General features: G+C 43.9%; 1 protein-coding gene across 4 annotated transcripts; it reads right to left on the bottom strand.

Moving 5' to 3' along the window:
* Positions 1–415: 415 nt before the first annotated feature.
* On the bottom strand, positions 416–8,770 carry LOC125506404 (uncharacterized). Of its 4 annotated transcripts, none has more exons than XM_087525104.1 (3): positions 8,673–8,770; positions 6,664–6,904; positions 416–514 (listed from the first exon to the last, which is right to left on the bottom strand). In XM_087525104.1, exons 1-3 carry the CDS (start codon positions 8,768–8,770, stop codon positions 416–418), a joined length of 438 nt encoding a protein of 145 aa, XP_087381230.1. The 4 variants fall into 4 exon arrangements, with proteins under 4 accessions (XP_087381230.1, XP_048527180.1, XP_087381232.1 ...); XM_048671223.2 differs by having other exon boundaries at positions 416–517; positions 6,670–6,904; XM_087525106.1 differs by having other exon boundaries at positions 416–505; positions 6,670–6,904.
* Positions 8,771–13,210: the final 4,440 nt, after the last annotated feature.

Here is a 13,210-nt window from a genome sequence, read left to right as displayed (position 1 = left end):
AGGCCGTGAATATAAAAAAGTTAAAAGAGAACATACTGAACATAAAATAAAAAATAATGCAAAAGTAAAATAGAATAGAGTAAAATGAAATGAACCGATAGAAATCGGAAAGAAAAAGACAGGAAGGATTTTGTTGTGCAGAAAACAAAATAGGAAAAGGAAATATAAACTGAAAAAAAAAATCGGCAGCTCAACAGTTGGCCGGCACAAAGAGCTCCTCAGGGGTGTGCATTTGCTCTGGGGAACAGGATTTGCCTTTGGTGTCGCAGTGCTGAATAGCATGTGAGGCAGGAGCTGGACTTTTTTATTCATTCAGGCATGGAACAAGACGGGCAGGTTACAAGCATCGCAAGGGTTTGTAAGTATCTGGCACTGGCACAAGCTTGTGCAACTAGGAGTATATCACAACAATTACTCATTCTCCAAGGGCAAACGCAGCAGCATCAAAGGTCTCAGACAGACCAGTGCCGGTCTTGAAGGTGACCTTACCAGGGGCCGCCACGCTCTCAACATACTGCTGAAATTTGAGATGGGCTTTAGGCCCATATAACAATTTCTGAAAAATCTCTAAGGGTCCATGTGAGTTATATGACACTATGTGTAGTGGGAAGTTTAGTCCCATTCCGAAATTGGAAGAGGAGTTGGACCTCCTTATAAGGGTTTCTCTTCTATATGCTATTGGAGCTTGAGAAGAGAAGAGGCCCTCGCGCACTCCTCCTCCGCCGCCCGCCCCGGCGCGGGTTGCGGGACTGAGCTGAGCCGAGCTCACACCTACATCGACGGGAGAGCAGGTCTTCGAAACCACGCCCTTCTGGTTCTTGTATGGGGTGAGGGACCTGCTCGCTTCCGATCCGCTACTTCCTCTACGTCCGCGTCGCCCTCATCATCATCATGTCCACCGAAGCCGACAAGAAGGCCGCCGAGGATGCTGCGGTCGCCACCACCGCCGCGGCGTCTGCATGGCCTACTGGAGGGTATAATGTGTTTATCCCGCTCCTGATTACTTTCGTATTAGAAGTACTAGCAGTATGTGTAGATTTGTCTACTATTTGCTTAGTACGTGCATGTTTAGATAAGAGTCAGTACGTCATCAATTTAGTCAATGCTATGCTAGTGATTTATCTATGGATTAAATTAGTCAAAAAATTGCCTATTTACTCAGCAATCCAAAAACCTATTATGTGTAGGATTTTTCGGCAAGTGGCTTTGCCGCTGCACTGAAACCGGATAAGTTTACCGGTACATACTTTAAGCGTTGGCAGACTAAGACCACGTTATGGCTCACGGCTATGAACGTGTTCTGGGTCACCGGTGTCTCCACAGGAACGATTGCTCCTGAACAGGAGAAGGCGTTCAAGGAGGCTACCATTGTGTTTCTCGGAGCAGTTCTTAGTGTGATCGGAGATAAACTGGTCGATGCATATTTACATGTGCATGTCTCCAAGGACTTGTGGGAGGCGCTCGAATCTAAATTCGGGGCCGCCGATGCAGGGAGCGAGATGTATATTATAGAGCAGTTCCACGATTACAAGATGGTTGAAAACCGTCCTGTATTGGAGCAGGCTCATGAGATAATATGCATTGTTAAGGAGCTTGAACTTCTTAAGTGCGATTTACCGGGCAAGTTTGTCGCGGGCTGCATAATCGCTAAGCTCCCTAATTCCTGGAGGAACTTTGCCACCACTCTGAAACATCAAAGGCGTGAATTCTCTGTGGAGGATGTCATTGGTCATCTGAGTGTTGAGCAGACTTCAAGGGCAAAGGACTCGCACGGAAAAGGGGCCGAAGGGACTTCTGTCGCCAACATGGTGAACCAGAAGAACTTCAATTCCCACAAGCCCAAGGGAAAGAACGGTGTCCAACACAATACTGACTTTAAGAAGAAGGGTAAGAAGACCTTCAAGAAGAACAAGAAGGACGAGGGCTGCTTTACTTGTGGTTCGGTTGAACATTGGGCTAACAAGTGCCCAAACAAGTATAAGAAGTCAGGACATGACTCCAAGTCTGTCAACATGATTGTGGGCAACAATGAGACTGGTGCATCTGGGTACGGTAATTTATTTACTGTTTTTTCAGTGTTTCAGCCTACTTATTGGTGGGTGGACACAGGTGTAGGTGTTCATGTGTGTGCTGACATTTCATTGTTCACTTCTTACCAGGTCACAGGTCACGGGTCCGTATTGATGGGGAATTGCGTGAGTGCTTCTGTTCATGGTGTTGGCATGGTCGATCTGAAGTTTACTTCAGGAAGGATTGTGCAGCTGAAGAACGTGCAACATGTCCCGGCCATCAAGAAGAACCTCGTTAGTGGCTCCCTTCTATGTAGAAAAGGGTTTAAGTTGGTTTTCGAGTCTAATAAATTAGTTGTTACAAAATATGGACTCTTTGTTGGAAAATGTTATGAGAGCGGAGGGATGTTCCGCCTTTCCCTCGCAGATTTTTGTAATAAAGTCGTGAACCATATTCGTTCGAATGTTAATGAATCTGAAGTTTGGCATTCACGTCTTTGTCACATTAGTTTCGGTGTTATGACGCGGCTAGCCAAGTTGGATTTAATCCCGAGTTTCACTTTAGCCAAAGGTTCTAAGTGCCTTTCATGTGTGCAAGCTAAGCAACCTCGCAAGCCTCACAAGGCCGCGGAGGAGAGACACCTGGCACCATTAGAACTCATACATTCTGATCTTTGTGAGATGAATGGTGTGTTGACTAAAGGTGGAAAGAGATACTTCATGACATTGATAGATGATTCCACTAGATATTGCTTTGTTTATCTGTTAAATACTAAAGATGAGGCTCTACACTACTTTAAAATCTATAAGGCAGAAGTTGAGAATCAACTTGAAAAGAAAATTAAACAAGTCTGGTCAAATCGTGGTGGAGAGTACTTCTCGAGTGAGTTTGATTCCTTTTGTGCGGAACACGACATTATTCATGAGAGGACGCCTCCCTATTCACCCCAGTCAAACGGGGTTGCCGAGCGGAAAAACCGTACTCTAACTGATTTGGTTAACGCCATGTTAGATACATCGGGTTTATCCAAGGCATGGTGGGGGAAGGCTATATTGACGGCATGTCATGTCCTGAATAAAGTTCCGACAAAAGATAATGAGATCACTCCCTATGAGAAATGGGCAAAGAGAAGGACAACACTCTTGTACTTGCGCACTTGGGGCTGTTTGGCGAAAGTCAATGTGCCGATCCCCAAAAAACTTAAGCTTGGACCCAAGACTGTGGAATGCGTTAATTTGGGCTACGCTAAGAACAACATTGGCTATAGATTTCTAGTAGTGAAATCTAATGTACCTGACCAGAAGGTCGGTACGATTATGGGGTCTAAGGATGCTACATTCTTCGAGGATATTTTTCCTATGAGATATATGCAAAGCACTTCTAGACAGGAATCTGAGGAGACTCCTGAGCCTACCATTCCTATGGATTATTATGAACGAACACATGATGAAAATCCTGAGGAGGATGACGAGGAAACCCTTGGTAGGGTCAAGAGACAAAGGACTGCAAAGACCTTTGGTGATGATTTCTTTGTGTACCTCGTGGATGATACTCCCACTTCTATTTCAGAAGCGTATGCCTCTCCAGAAGCTGATTACTGGAAGGATGCGGTCCGTAGCGAGATGGACTCCATCATGGCTAACGGGACATGGGAGATCACCGACCGTCCATATGGTTGCAAACCATTAGGATGTAAGTGGGTGTTCAAGAAGAAGCTTAGGCCTGATGGTACGATTGAAAAGTACAAGGCTAGGCTTGTGGCCAAGGGCTATGACCAGAAAGAAGAGGAAGATTTTTTCGATACTTATTCACCTGTGGCTAGACTGACCACCATTCGAGTATTACTCTCGTTGGCGGCCTCGCATGGTCTTCTTGTCCATCAAATGGATGTTAAGACGGCTTTTCTGAATAGAGAGCTAAACGAGGAAATCTACATGCAACAACCAGATGGCTTTGTGATGGATGGTCAAGAAAGAAAGGTGTGTAGGTTGCTGAAATCTTTATATGGCCTGAAGCAAGCACCTAAGCAATGGCATGATAAGTTTAATACAACTCTGACATCTGTTGGTTTCGTTGTTAATGAGTCTGACAAATGTGTATACTATCGCCATGGTGGGGCGAAGGAGTTATACTGTGCTTGTATGTTGATGACATACTGATATTTGGAACAAACCTCAAAGTCATTGAGGAGGTCAAATCGTTTCTATCTCAGAACTTTGAGATGAAAGACCTTGGTGTGGCTGATGTTATCTTGAACATCAAGCTACTGAGAGATAATGAAGGTGGGATTACACTTCTGCAATCCCACTATGTTGAGAAGGTGTTGAGTCGTTTTGGATATTCGGACTGTGCACCATCTAAAACACCATATGATCCTAGCGTGGTGATTCGAAAGTCCAAAGGCACGGCTAAAGATCAATTGAGATACTCTCAAATCATTGGTTCACTGATGTACCTAGCGAGCGCAACGAGGCCTGACATCGCGTTTGCTGTGAGCAAATTAAGCCGGTTTGTTTCCAAACTGGGTGATGTACATTGGCATGCTGTTGAAAGAGTTATGCGCTATCTGAAAGGTACTATGAACTATGGACTTCACTATACTGGAGACCCGTCGGTACTTGAAGGGTATAGTGATGCGAATTGGATCTCTGATGCTGATGAGATGAATGCCACAACTGGGTATATGTTTACTCTTGGAGGTGGCGCTGTTTCCTGGAAATATTGGAAGCAAACGATTTTAACGAGATCGACAATGAAAGCAGAATTAACAACATTAGACACATCTGATGTTGAAGCAGGATGGCTTCGAGATCTTTTGATGGACTTGCCATTGGTTGATAAACCGGTTCCGGCTATCCTTATGAACTGTGACAATCAGACTGTCATCACCAAGGTGAAGAATTCAAAGGACAACATGAAGTCCAACAAACACATAAAAATGAGATTAAAAGTTGTCAGAAAATTAAGAAATTTCGGAGTGATAACGTTGGACTATGTCCAGACGGCTAAGAATCTGGCAGATCCCTTTACAAAAGGGCTATCACGTGTTGTGATAGATAATGCATCGAGGGAGATGGGTATGAGACCCACATGAGCTGTCATGGTGGTAACCCGACCTATGTGATCGGAGATCCTGTGAAGTAGGACCTGAGAAAACAAGTCAGTGGTGAACTGAGGAGAGTAACTATACTAACCCACTCCGTTGGAGATGCAATACTCTCGATACTGTATGGTAGGATGACTACTGTCTTAATGTGTTCCAAAGCTTATGAAAGCAAGATGCTATCCTACAGAGCGATCTTTGAAGGAACACACCTATATGAGCCCGACTGCTGGTCACAGTCTATGAGATCGGGGTGATCTCTAGTAAGCTCATGAATAGGCCAGGAGTGTGACTTATATGCTCCACCCGAGGGGTCAGCCTTCGGCAGCCTAGTACTAGTAAGACATGTGGTAAAACTTCTTTACGCCAAACTGACAATTCAAGGCAATAGTCCATTGTTCAGTTGTGAAGGAGTGTAGCTACTTGCTCTAGGTGAAGTTCAACCTTAACAGGTCTTCACTAAAACACTGCTATATCGAAACAGTAATTGGAACAGAGGATACAATGGGCCCTCGAGATCTGGTGGGGGATTGCTGAAATTTGAGATGGGCCCTAGACCCATATGGCAATTTCTGAAAAATCTATAAGGGCCCATGTGGGTTATATGACACTAGGTGTAGTGGGAAGTTTAGTCCCACCCCGAAAGTGGAAGAGGAGTTGGACCTCCTTATAAGGGTTTCTCTTCTACATGCTATTGGAGCTTGAGAAGAGAAGAGGCCCTCGTGCGCCGCGCCGTGGGTTGCGGGGTTGAGCCGAGCCAAGCTCACACCTACGCGCTTATCTTTGCCAATCACTAATGGAGAGTTCTCTGACAGCTGGGCCTAAGACGTCGGATCGTGGGCTGTCACGGACTCGGACGCGGGTCGAGCCCATGTCTCTCCACATGGCTGCGCCTATATGAGTGTGCGGTGTCTCCTAACCGTAGCCGCCACGGACGCGGGTCGAGCCCATGTCTCTCCACGTGGCTGCGCCTATATGAGTGTGCGGTGTCTCCTAACCGTAGCCGCCACGAACAGATCACATCTGCTCCACACGCATGCCCACCGTCATTCCCTTGCTGCTGCCGCCGCCGGTGACGCCATCCCATCCGCCGCATACACGGTCGACGGGAGAGCGGGTCTCCGGAACCACGCCCTTCTGGTTCCTGTACGGGGTGAGGAGCGAATAGGTTTTTGGGCAGCGACTACGCGATTGCTCGCTTCCGATCCGCTACTTCCTCTACGTCCGCGTCGCCCTCATCATCATCATGTCCACCGACGCCGAACGTGCCGCCGCCGAGAAACCTGAAGCCGACAAGAAGGCCGCCGAGGATGCTGCGGCCGCCACCAGCGTCGCGGCGTGTGCATGGCCTACTGGAGGGTATAACGCGTTTATCCCGCTCCTGATTATTTTTGTATTAGAAGTACTAGCAGTATGTGTAGATTTGTTTATTGTTTGCTTAGTACGTGCATGTTTAAACCAGAGTCAGTACGTCATCAATTTAGTCAATGCTATGCTAGTGATTTATCTATGAATTAAATTAGTCGAAAAATTGCCTATTTACTCAGCACATGCACCTCCACCACGCTCAGCCACAGGAACAGCTTCTTGGTCTTCACGCCGGCGATCTTCCTCAGCTTCCCCGGCTCGACGAAGGCCGTCACCTCGCCGGCGTACGACACGGTCTGCTTCACCTTCTTGAAGGTGTGCTCCGTCTTCTTCCTCTGCACCAGCCACATGAAGCCGGCCGCGCGGTTGTACCCGAACTCCTCCATCTCCTCCAGGGGCAGCAGGCCCGTGGGGAGGCCCAGCCAGTGGCGGAGCCACCGCCCAGCGACCCTGGGCACTTGCCCAGGCTCCCTGGTTCGTAACAGTAGCGATCGATAGATTAAATAAAGGACTAAAACAGATCGGTAACTTGCTTTACCCGGGCAAAAAACACCGGGCCTTCGTTTCTCACAAGCTCAGAGCCCAACAAACGAGTAGTATAAGCAGCCAGCCCATGCCGAAACAAAAGAAAACAACGCAAGGAATACCTACGACGGATCGATGATGCTAAAAAAAACCTACGACGGATCGATCGATCCAATTCTCTCCTGTCTCTTCGTTTCTCAGGCGCGAGCACAGGGGCGCTGGCGGCTAGCCTTGAGGCTGTGCCCTGGACGACGGCCGGCGGCAAGCGAAGCGACCCCAGCCTCCCACGTAGTTTATTTGTCCGGTTGTTCCACAGCCTCTCCTTCCTCTTATTCGGCTTCGGCTTCGGCTTCGACTTCGACTTCCTTTGGTAAGAAATCTCTGTCAAAATTAGGGCCAACGATCTCTCATCTCTGAAGTCTGAATAATTGGTCTGAGAAGTAGGATTGATGCAAAGTACCGATTGAGATACACACACTAATACAAGGAGTTTTGTACTGTGAACTTGTCACTTGTTGTAGCTTATTTTCTTATTTACTTGTTTAGCCACTAATTTCAAATTTTATCATTAAAATTCAGAGATGTGGAGGTTTTTGGTTAGCAGAGCAAGCACTGAAAATGTGAATGATGTGCAACCAGACATATAAGTGGAGCCACAACCACCTTCTAAGTTCTAACATTGCCAATGAATTTAATCCAAATGATATTGAGCGTGATCCAGGAAAGAGGAAACACATTTGCGAGTATCCTCCTAATATTCAAGATCAAGTGAGTAGGGCATATGTATTGAGTGGTCCAATGCAACCAGATTTGAATAAATTTCATCGTACTGAATTTGGCAGTTCACGTTCATGAAGAGCATTTTCTAAATCTTGGTAGAAAAAACATTCATGGATTGAATACAGTGAGTGGAAGAAGGTGGTTTATTGTTTTTATTGCTTTCTCTTTAAGCAACCTGGAAGGGCTGAGCACTTTGGTTTTGATGTATTCACCAAAGAAGGATTTACAGATTGGAAGCATGCATCTAAAGCCTTCAAAGATCATATTGGTGGCCCTGGTAGTTCTCAGAAAGGGCATTTGTCTCGTGATTTTCTTTAGTGCATTGTCGGTATGTTTCATCTGACTATCTCTATTATTGCAAGCTTTTGATTTCAAATCTCACAACTAATTTATTTAATTAGAAATCCATTTTTTATATTGTAGTGCCTTCGAGGACTTTGGGAACATGGCAAGTTTGCCTCTACGCAAGGTTGATTGTATGTCTTTCTTTTGGCAAAAATGAACAAGTGAGAGATGCTTTTGGCCATGGTGGAAGAAATTGCACGATCACATCTAGTGACATATGGTATGGATATATTTACTTTTGTTGGCAACATGGCGAGTTTGTCTCTATGCAAGGTTGGCTATGTATCTTTTGTTGTCATTTCTCAACTTTATTTGCTCTATGAAGTGAATATTGATATATTAGCTCACTTTAAAATTAAATTTTGTGTGACTATTATGGTTATGGTTTCACATTATTATTAATGCGGATCTGTGATTCCGAAGCTTGACGGTATATTATATGTTGTGTATTCGAATACCCGATTTTTGATTTCTAGATTATACACTTAGGCATAATTTGCCCAGGCTCCACAAAAGTTCTGGCTCAGCCACTGGGCCCAGCTCCTCCAGCACCTCCACCGACTTCTTCTTGCACATGGCGTCGTCGCCGCGGAATATCTCCGCGCCGACACGATGGCTCTCGACGGCTTGGGATGCCATGTCAGGTGAGGTTCTTTCCTAGTACAATGCGGTGCTGATCTTGCGAAACGGGAGAGCTAGTTAACCGTGAATGATGGAGTCTGATATGGCAATTGCCAAGCCAAGGTGTATATATAGCTAGTTATGTAGTAGTAGATGCGAGAAAGCTTCAATATTGATCACCGTCTATATATATATGAGTATTTTCTGTCTGAGAGCTACGGGTTGCTAATTTCTAGAGTGGGATGTCAATACGTTTGGACCTACGTACTTTTCTGTCTTTTGATTGAATTCGTCAACAGATGTGAGCTTTATTTGAGCACTTAAGTGGCGAAGAACGAAGATACGGTGATACTCACACAGCCTTCTCTGACTAAGTCCAGAAAGGGTCGCGACGGCATAGCACAGCCCGCCAGCCGCTGAATTGAATGGATATGCAATGTCATTTTAGCTTCGATACAACTCCCTAAACACATGAAGGGCTGAGATTGATCCGTATCTTTTCATAATAAAAAGAACATGATGGTCCTATTTTGAAATAACCTTCGGTCGCCGATCCGAGCTGTACATAGAAATACGTACGCCTAAGCAGCCACGGGGGATGCGTTTGGGCCAGCGCATTTAATCCTTCTTTTTATGGTAACCTCCAAAAAATTATGCTCAGTCGCTCGGCCCCTTCCTCAGGAGTATACAATACAGTAACCTTTTTTTTTTAAGTAACCAAGCGGGACAACTTGCTGCCTTTGTCTGTGCTCCATTTTGCTTCTCTTGTACAAAACGACGCGGCATGCTTGGGCCGAACCAACAGGCCCCGACGGCGTGTTAGGCCATGGCTGCCGCATTTTTTTCTTATCTATTTTTTTCTTTCTATCACAATTGTCAGGAACTGTTGGGAATTGTTTAGAAATTTTCATAAAATTGTTAAAGCTTTTATCATTTTCATAAATAATTTAAAATTCCAAAATTATTGATAAATTTAAAATAAATGGTTAGAACATAACAATATGTTCATGTTGATTCATAATTATGGAAATATCATATTTGAAATAACAGGAGCATTGAATTTAAGAAAATTACGTGCTCACGGATGTAGCCGTCTAGGCTAGTCCCGCACCCTACTCTTAACTGGTGTCCTTTTGCACTATGGATAAATGACCCCAACTTTTTGCAGTAGCCTCTCATGGACATAATAGGCAACCATGCCTGATTGGAACGACTTACGACACTGTCGGGACGTTGCAACATGTGTGACCATTATATAGGCCGTTATTCACCAAAATAATTCAACAATATCAAAAACATGTCCTATGGAAGTACCAGTTGGCATGGTGGCATGAAATGGTGATACAAGGTGATGGAAAAAAAATAGCGAACAAGGTGTCTAACATGGTTTTTTTGTACATGTGAGAATGACCCCGAATTTTGCCACCAAGGGTGCATGCCTATTGTAGGAATACATGTCTGATTTGAATGAATTTAGACACCATTTGCGCCTTGCAACACGTCTGGTCATTTATCAGCCTTTTTTCATCGAGAAAACTTTAGAGTCCCGCACCTTACTCTTAACTGGTGTCCTTTTGCACTATGGATAAATGACCCCAACCTTTTGCAGTAGCCTGTCATGGACATAATAGGCATCCATGCCTGATTGAAACGACTTACGACACTGTCGGGGCGTTGCGACATGTGTGACCATTATATAGGCCGTTATTCACCGAAATAATTCAACAATATCAAAAACATGTCCTATGGAAGTACCAGTTGGCATGGTGGCATGAAATGGTGATACAAGGTGATGGAAAAAATAGCGAACAAGGTGTCTAACATGGTTTTTTTTGTACATGTGAGAATGACCCTGAATTTTGCCACCAAGGGTGCATGCCCATTGTAGGAATACATGTCTGATTTGAATGAATTTAGACACCATTTGCGCCTTGCAACACGTCTGGTCATTTATCAGCCTTTTTTCATCGAGAAAACTTCAAAGTCCTGCACCCTACTCTTAACTGGTGTCCTTTTGCACTATGGATAAATGACCCCAACTTTTTGCAGTAGCCTGTCATGGACATAATAGGCATCCATGCCTGATTGGAACGACTTACGACACTGTCGGGGCGTTGCGACATGTGTGACCATTATATAGGCCGTTATTCACCAAAATAATTCAACACTATCAAAAACATGTCCTATGGAAGTACAAGTTGGCATGGTGGCATGAAATGGTGATACAAGGTGATGGGAAAAAAATAGCGAACAAGGTGTCTAACATGGTTTTTTTTTGTACATGTGAGAATGACCCCAACTTTTGCCACCAAGGGTGCATGCCCATTGTAGGATACATGTCTGATTTGAATGAATTTGTGCACCGTTTGCGCCTTGCAACACGTCTAGTCATTTATCAGCCTTTTTTCATCGAGAAAACTTTAGAAAATAGGAAACTTGTCGAAAAAGAAAACAACCTGACATGATGGCATGAATTGGTGATACAAGGTGATAAAAAAACTGAGGCCATTTAACGGATGCAAAATACCATGTGTTCACAAATGGACCATTCTGGCTACCCGAACACCCTCTGTCATACATGATTTTTGTTGTACATGTGAGGAATGACCCTGAATTTTGTCACCAAGGGTGTGTGCCCATAGTAGGCATCCATGCCTGGTTTGAATGAATTCAGACGCCATTTGCATATTGTGACACGTTTGGCCATTTATCGGCCTTTTTTCACCGAGTAAACTCCAGAAAATACAAAACTTGGCAAAAAATAAAACAACTTGACATGGTGGCATGAATTGGTGATACAAGGTGATGAAAAAAATGGGGCCATTTGACGGATGTGAAAAACCAGGTGTTCACAAACTGACTCTTCTGGCCTACCCGAACACCCTTTGTCTAACATGGTTTTTGTTGGACATGTGAGGAGTGACCAAAATTTTTGCTACCAAGGGTGTGTGCATGTGGTAGGCAATCATATGTCTGGTTTGAATGAATCCGGACATCATTTGCACGTTGCGACTGGTCCAACCATTTATTGACCTTTTTTCACTGAGAAACTCCAAAAAAATACTAAACTTGCCAAAAACAGAAACAACTTGACATGATGGCATGAATTGGTGACACAATGTGATGAAAAAAAATTAGGACCATCTAACGGATGTCAAAAACCAGGTTTTCACAATCAAACTCTCTTGGCCTACCCGAACACCCTTTGTCTAACATACTTTTTTTGGACATGTGAGGAATGACCCCTGCCAAGGGTGCTTGCCCATGGTAGGCATCCATGTCTGGTTCGAACGAATTCGGAATCCATTTGCATGTTGCGAGACGTTCGGTCATTTATCAGCCTTTTTTCAACAAGGAAACTCCAAAAATATGGAACTTGTTAAAAACGGAAACAACTTGGCATGGTAGCATGCATTGGTGATACAAGGTGATGAAAACATTGAGGTCGTTCACGAATGTTGGAAAACGAGGTGCTCACAACTCGCTTACTCGCCCGCTCGCCTGTTTGCTCGCTCTCTTGCTCGCACGAGATTTTCTTGGTTTTCTTTGGTTGGTCTGGTAGGGAAACACCGACAGGTTTTTTATTACTGTTAAAAAAATCAGGAAATAAGGTAAGTTCACAAAAAATCAAAAAACAATCACTGAAAAACGAAGAAAAAGTCACAGTTTTGAAAAAAAGTTCATCGATACTGCAAATGAGTTCATAAAAGTTAAAAAAGTTCATCGATTTAAATGTTTTTCATCAATTTGAGAAAAAACATCACAAATTTGAAAAAAGTTCATCAAGTTTGAAAAAGGTCATGAATTATAAAAACAATTATGAGATTTTTAAAAGTTCACGAAATATGGAAGAAAAAAATCAGAGATTTGAAAAGAAAAAGAAAAACAAAGAAAGTGCACGGAATTGTAAATTCACGAATTTGACGAAAACAGAAAAAACGAAAAAAAATAAACCAAAAAGGGAAAATAAATAAAAAACCGACCAGCGAACAACAAGTAGAAGAGACAAGTACATTCATACACAAAACGTGGGCTTCCTAGTTTGTTATGGTGAGTTGTTGTGAACCTTGAGGTTGTGAGTTCAAATCCCACATGCGCATCCATTTTTGGACTTTGGCGCAAAAAGAAGTGCACCAAAAGAAAGTCTAAAATGGGCCGGTCCATGCTGAGGGGAGGTGGCCAGGACGTGCAAATGTGTCCAGGTGTGCGAGTGCAAAGCTGCACGAAAGTTGGATTTGTGTTCAGAAAAATTGGATCATATGAATTGTTTGCATCGTTCTAATTGTGTAGGACAAAATTTCCCAACAAAGATACAAAGACATGAAAGCTACGGAAGGCGGATTCTTCAAATTAGAGTATTGTTGGGACTTGCTCAAGAATTGCAAGAAGTGAAAGTTGATTGAGAAAAAAATCCCCACCGAAAAGAGGTCCACTTACAAACATGTATGAAGATGAGGA

Source organism: Triticum urartu, chromosome 5A (assembly GCF_056163025.1).
Source record: "Triticum urartu cultivar PI428250 chromosome 5A, HENAU_Tu73, whole genome shotgun sequence".
Lineage (NCBI taxonomy): Eukaryota > Viridiplantae > Streptophyta > Magnoliopsida > Poales > Poaceae > Triticum > Triticum urartu.
The sequence above is the reverse complement of the archived record's forward strand: the minus strand, read 5'-3'. Positions and strand labels throughout refer to the sequence as shown.

Coding starts and splice junctions, on each gene's coding strand:
- LOC125506404 (XM_087525104.1), bottom strand. CDS start 8,770: ATGGCATCCCAAGCCGTCGAGAGCCATCGTGTCGGCGCGGAGATATTC. Junction 6,905..8,672: donor TCGGTGGAGGTGCTGGAGGA/GCTGGGCCCAGT, acceptor GCTCCGCCACTG/GCTGGGCCTCCCCACGGGCC. Junction 515..6,663: donor TGAGCGTGGTGGAGGTGCAT/GTGCTGAGTAAA, acceptor AAATTTCAGCAG/TATGTTGAGAGCGTGGCGGC.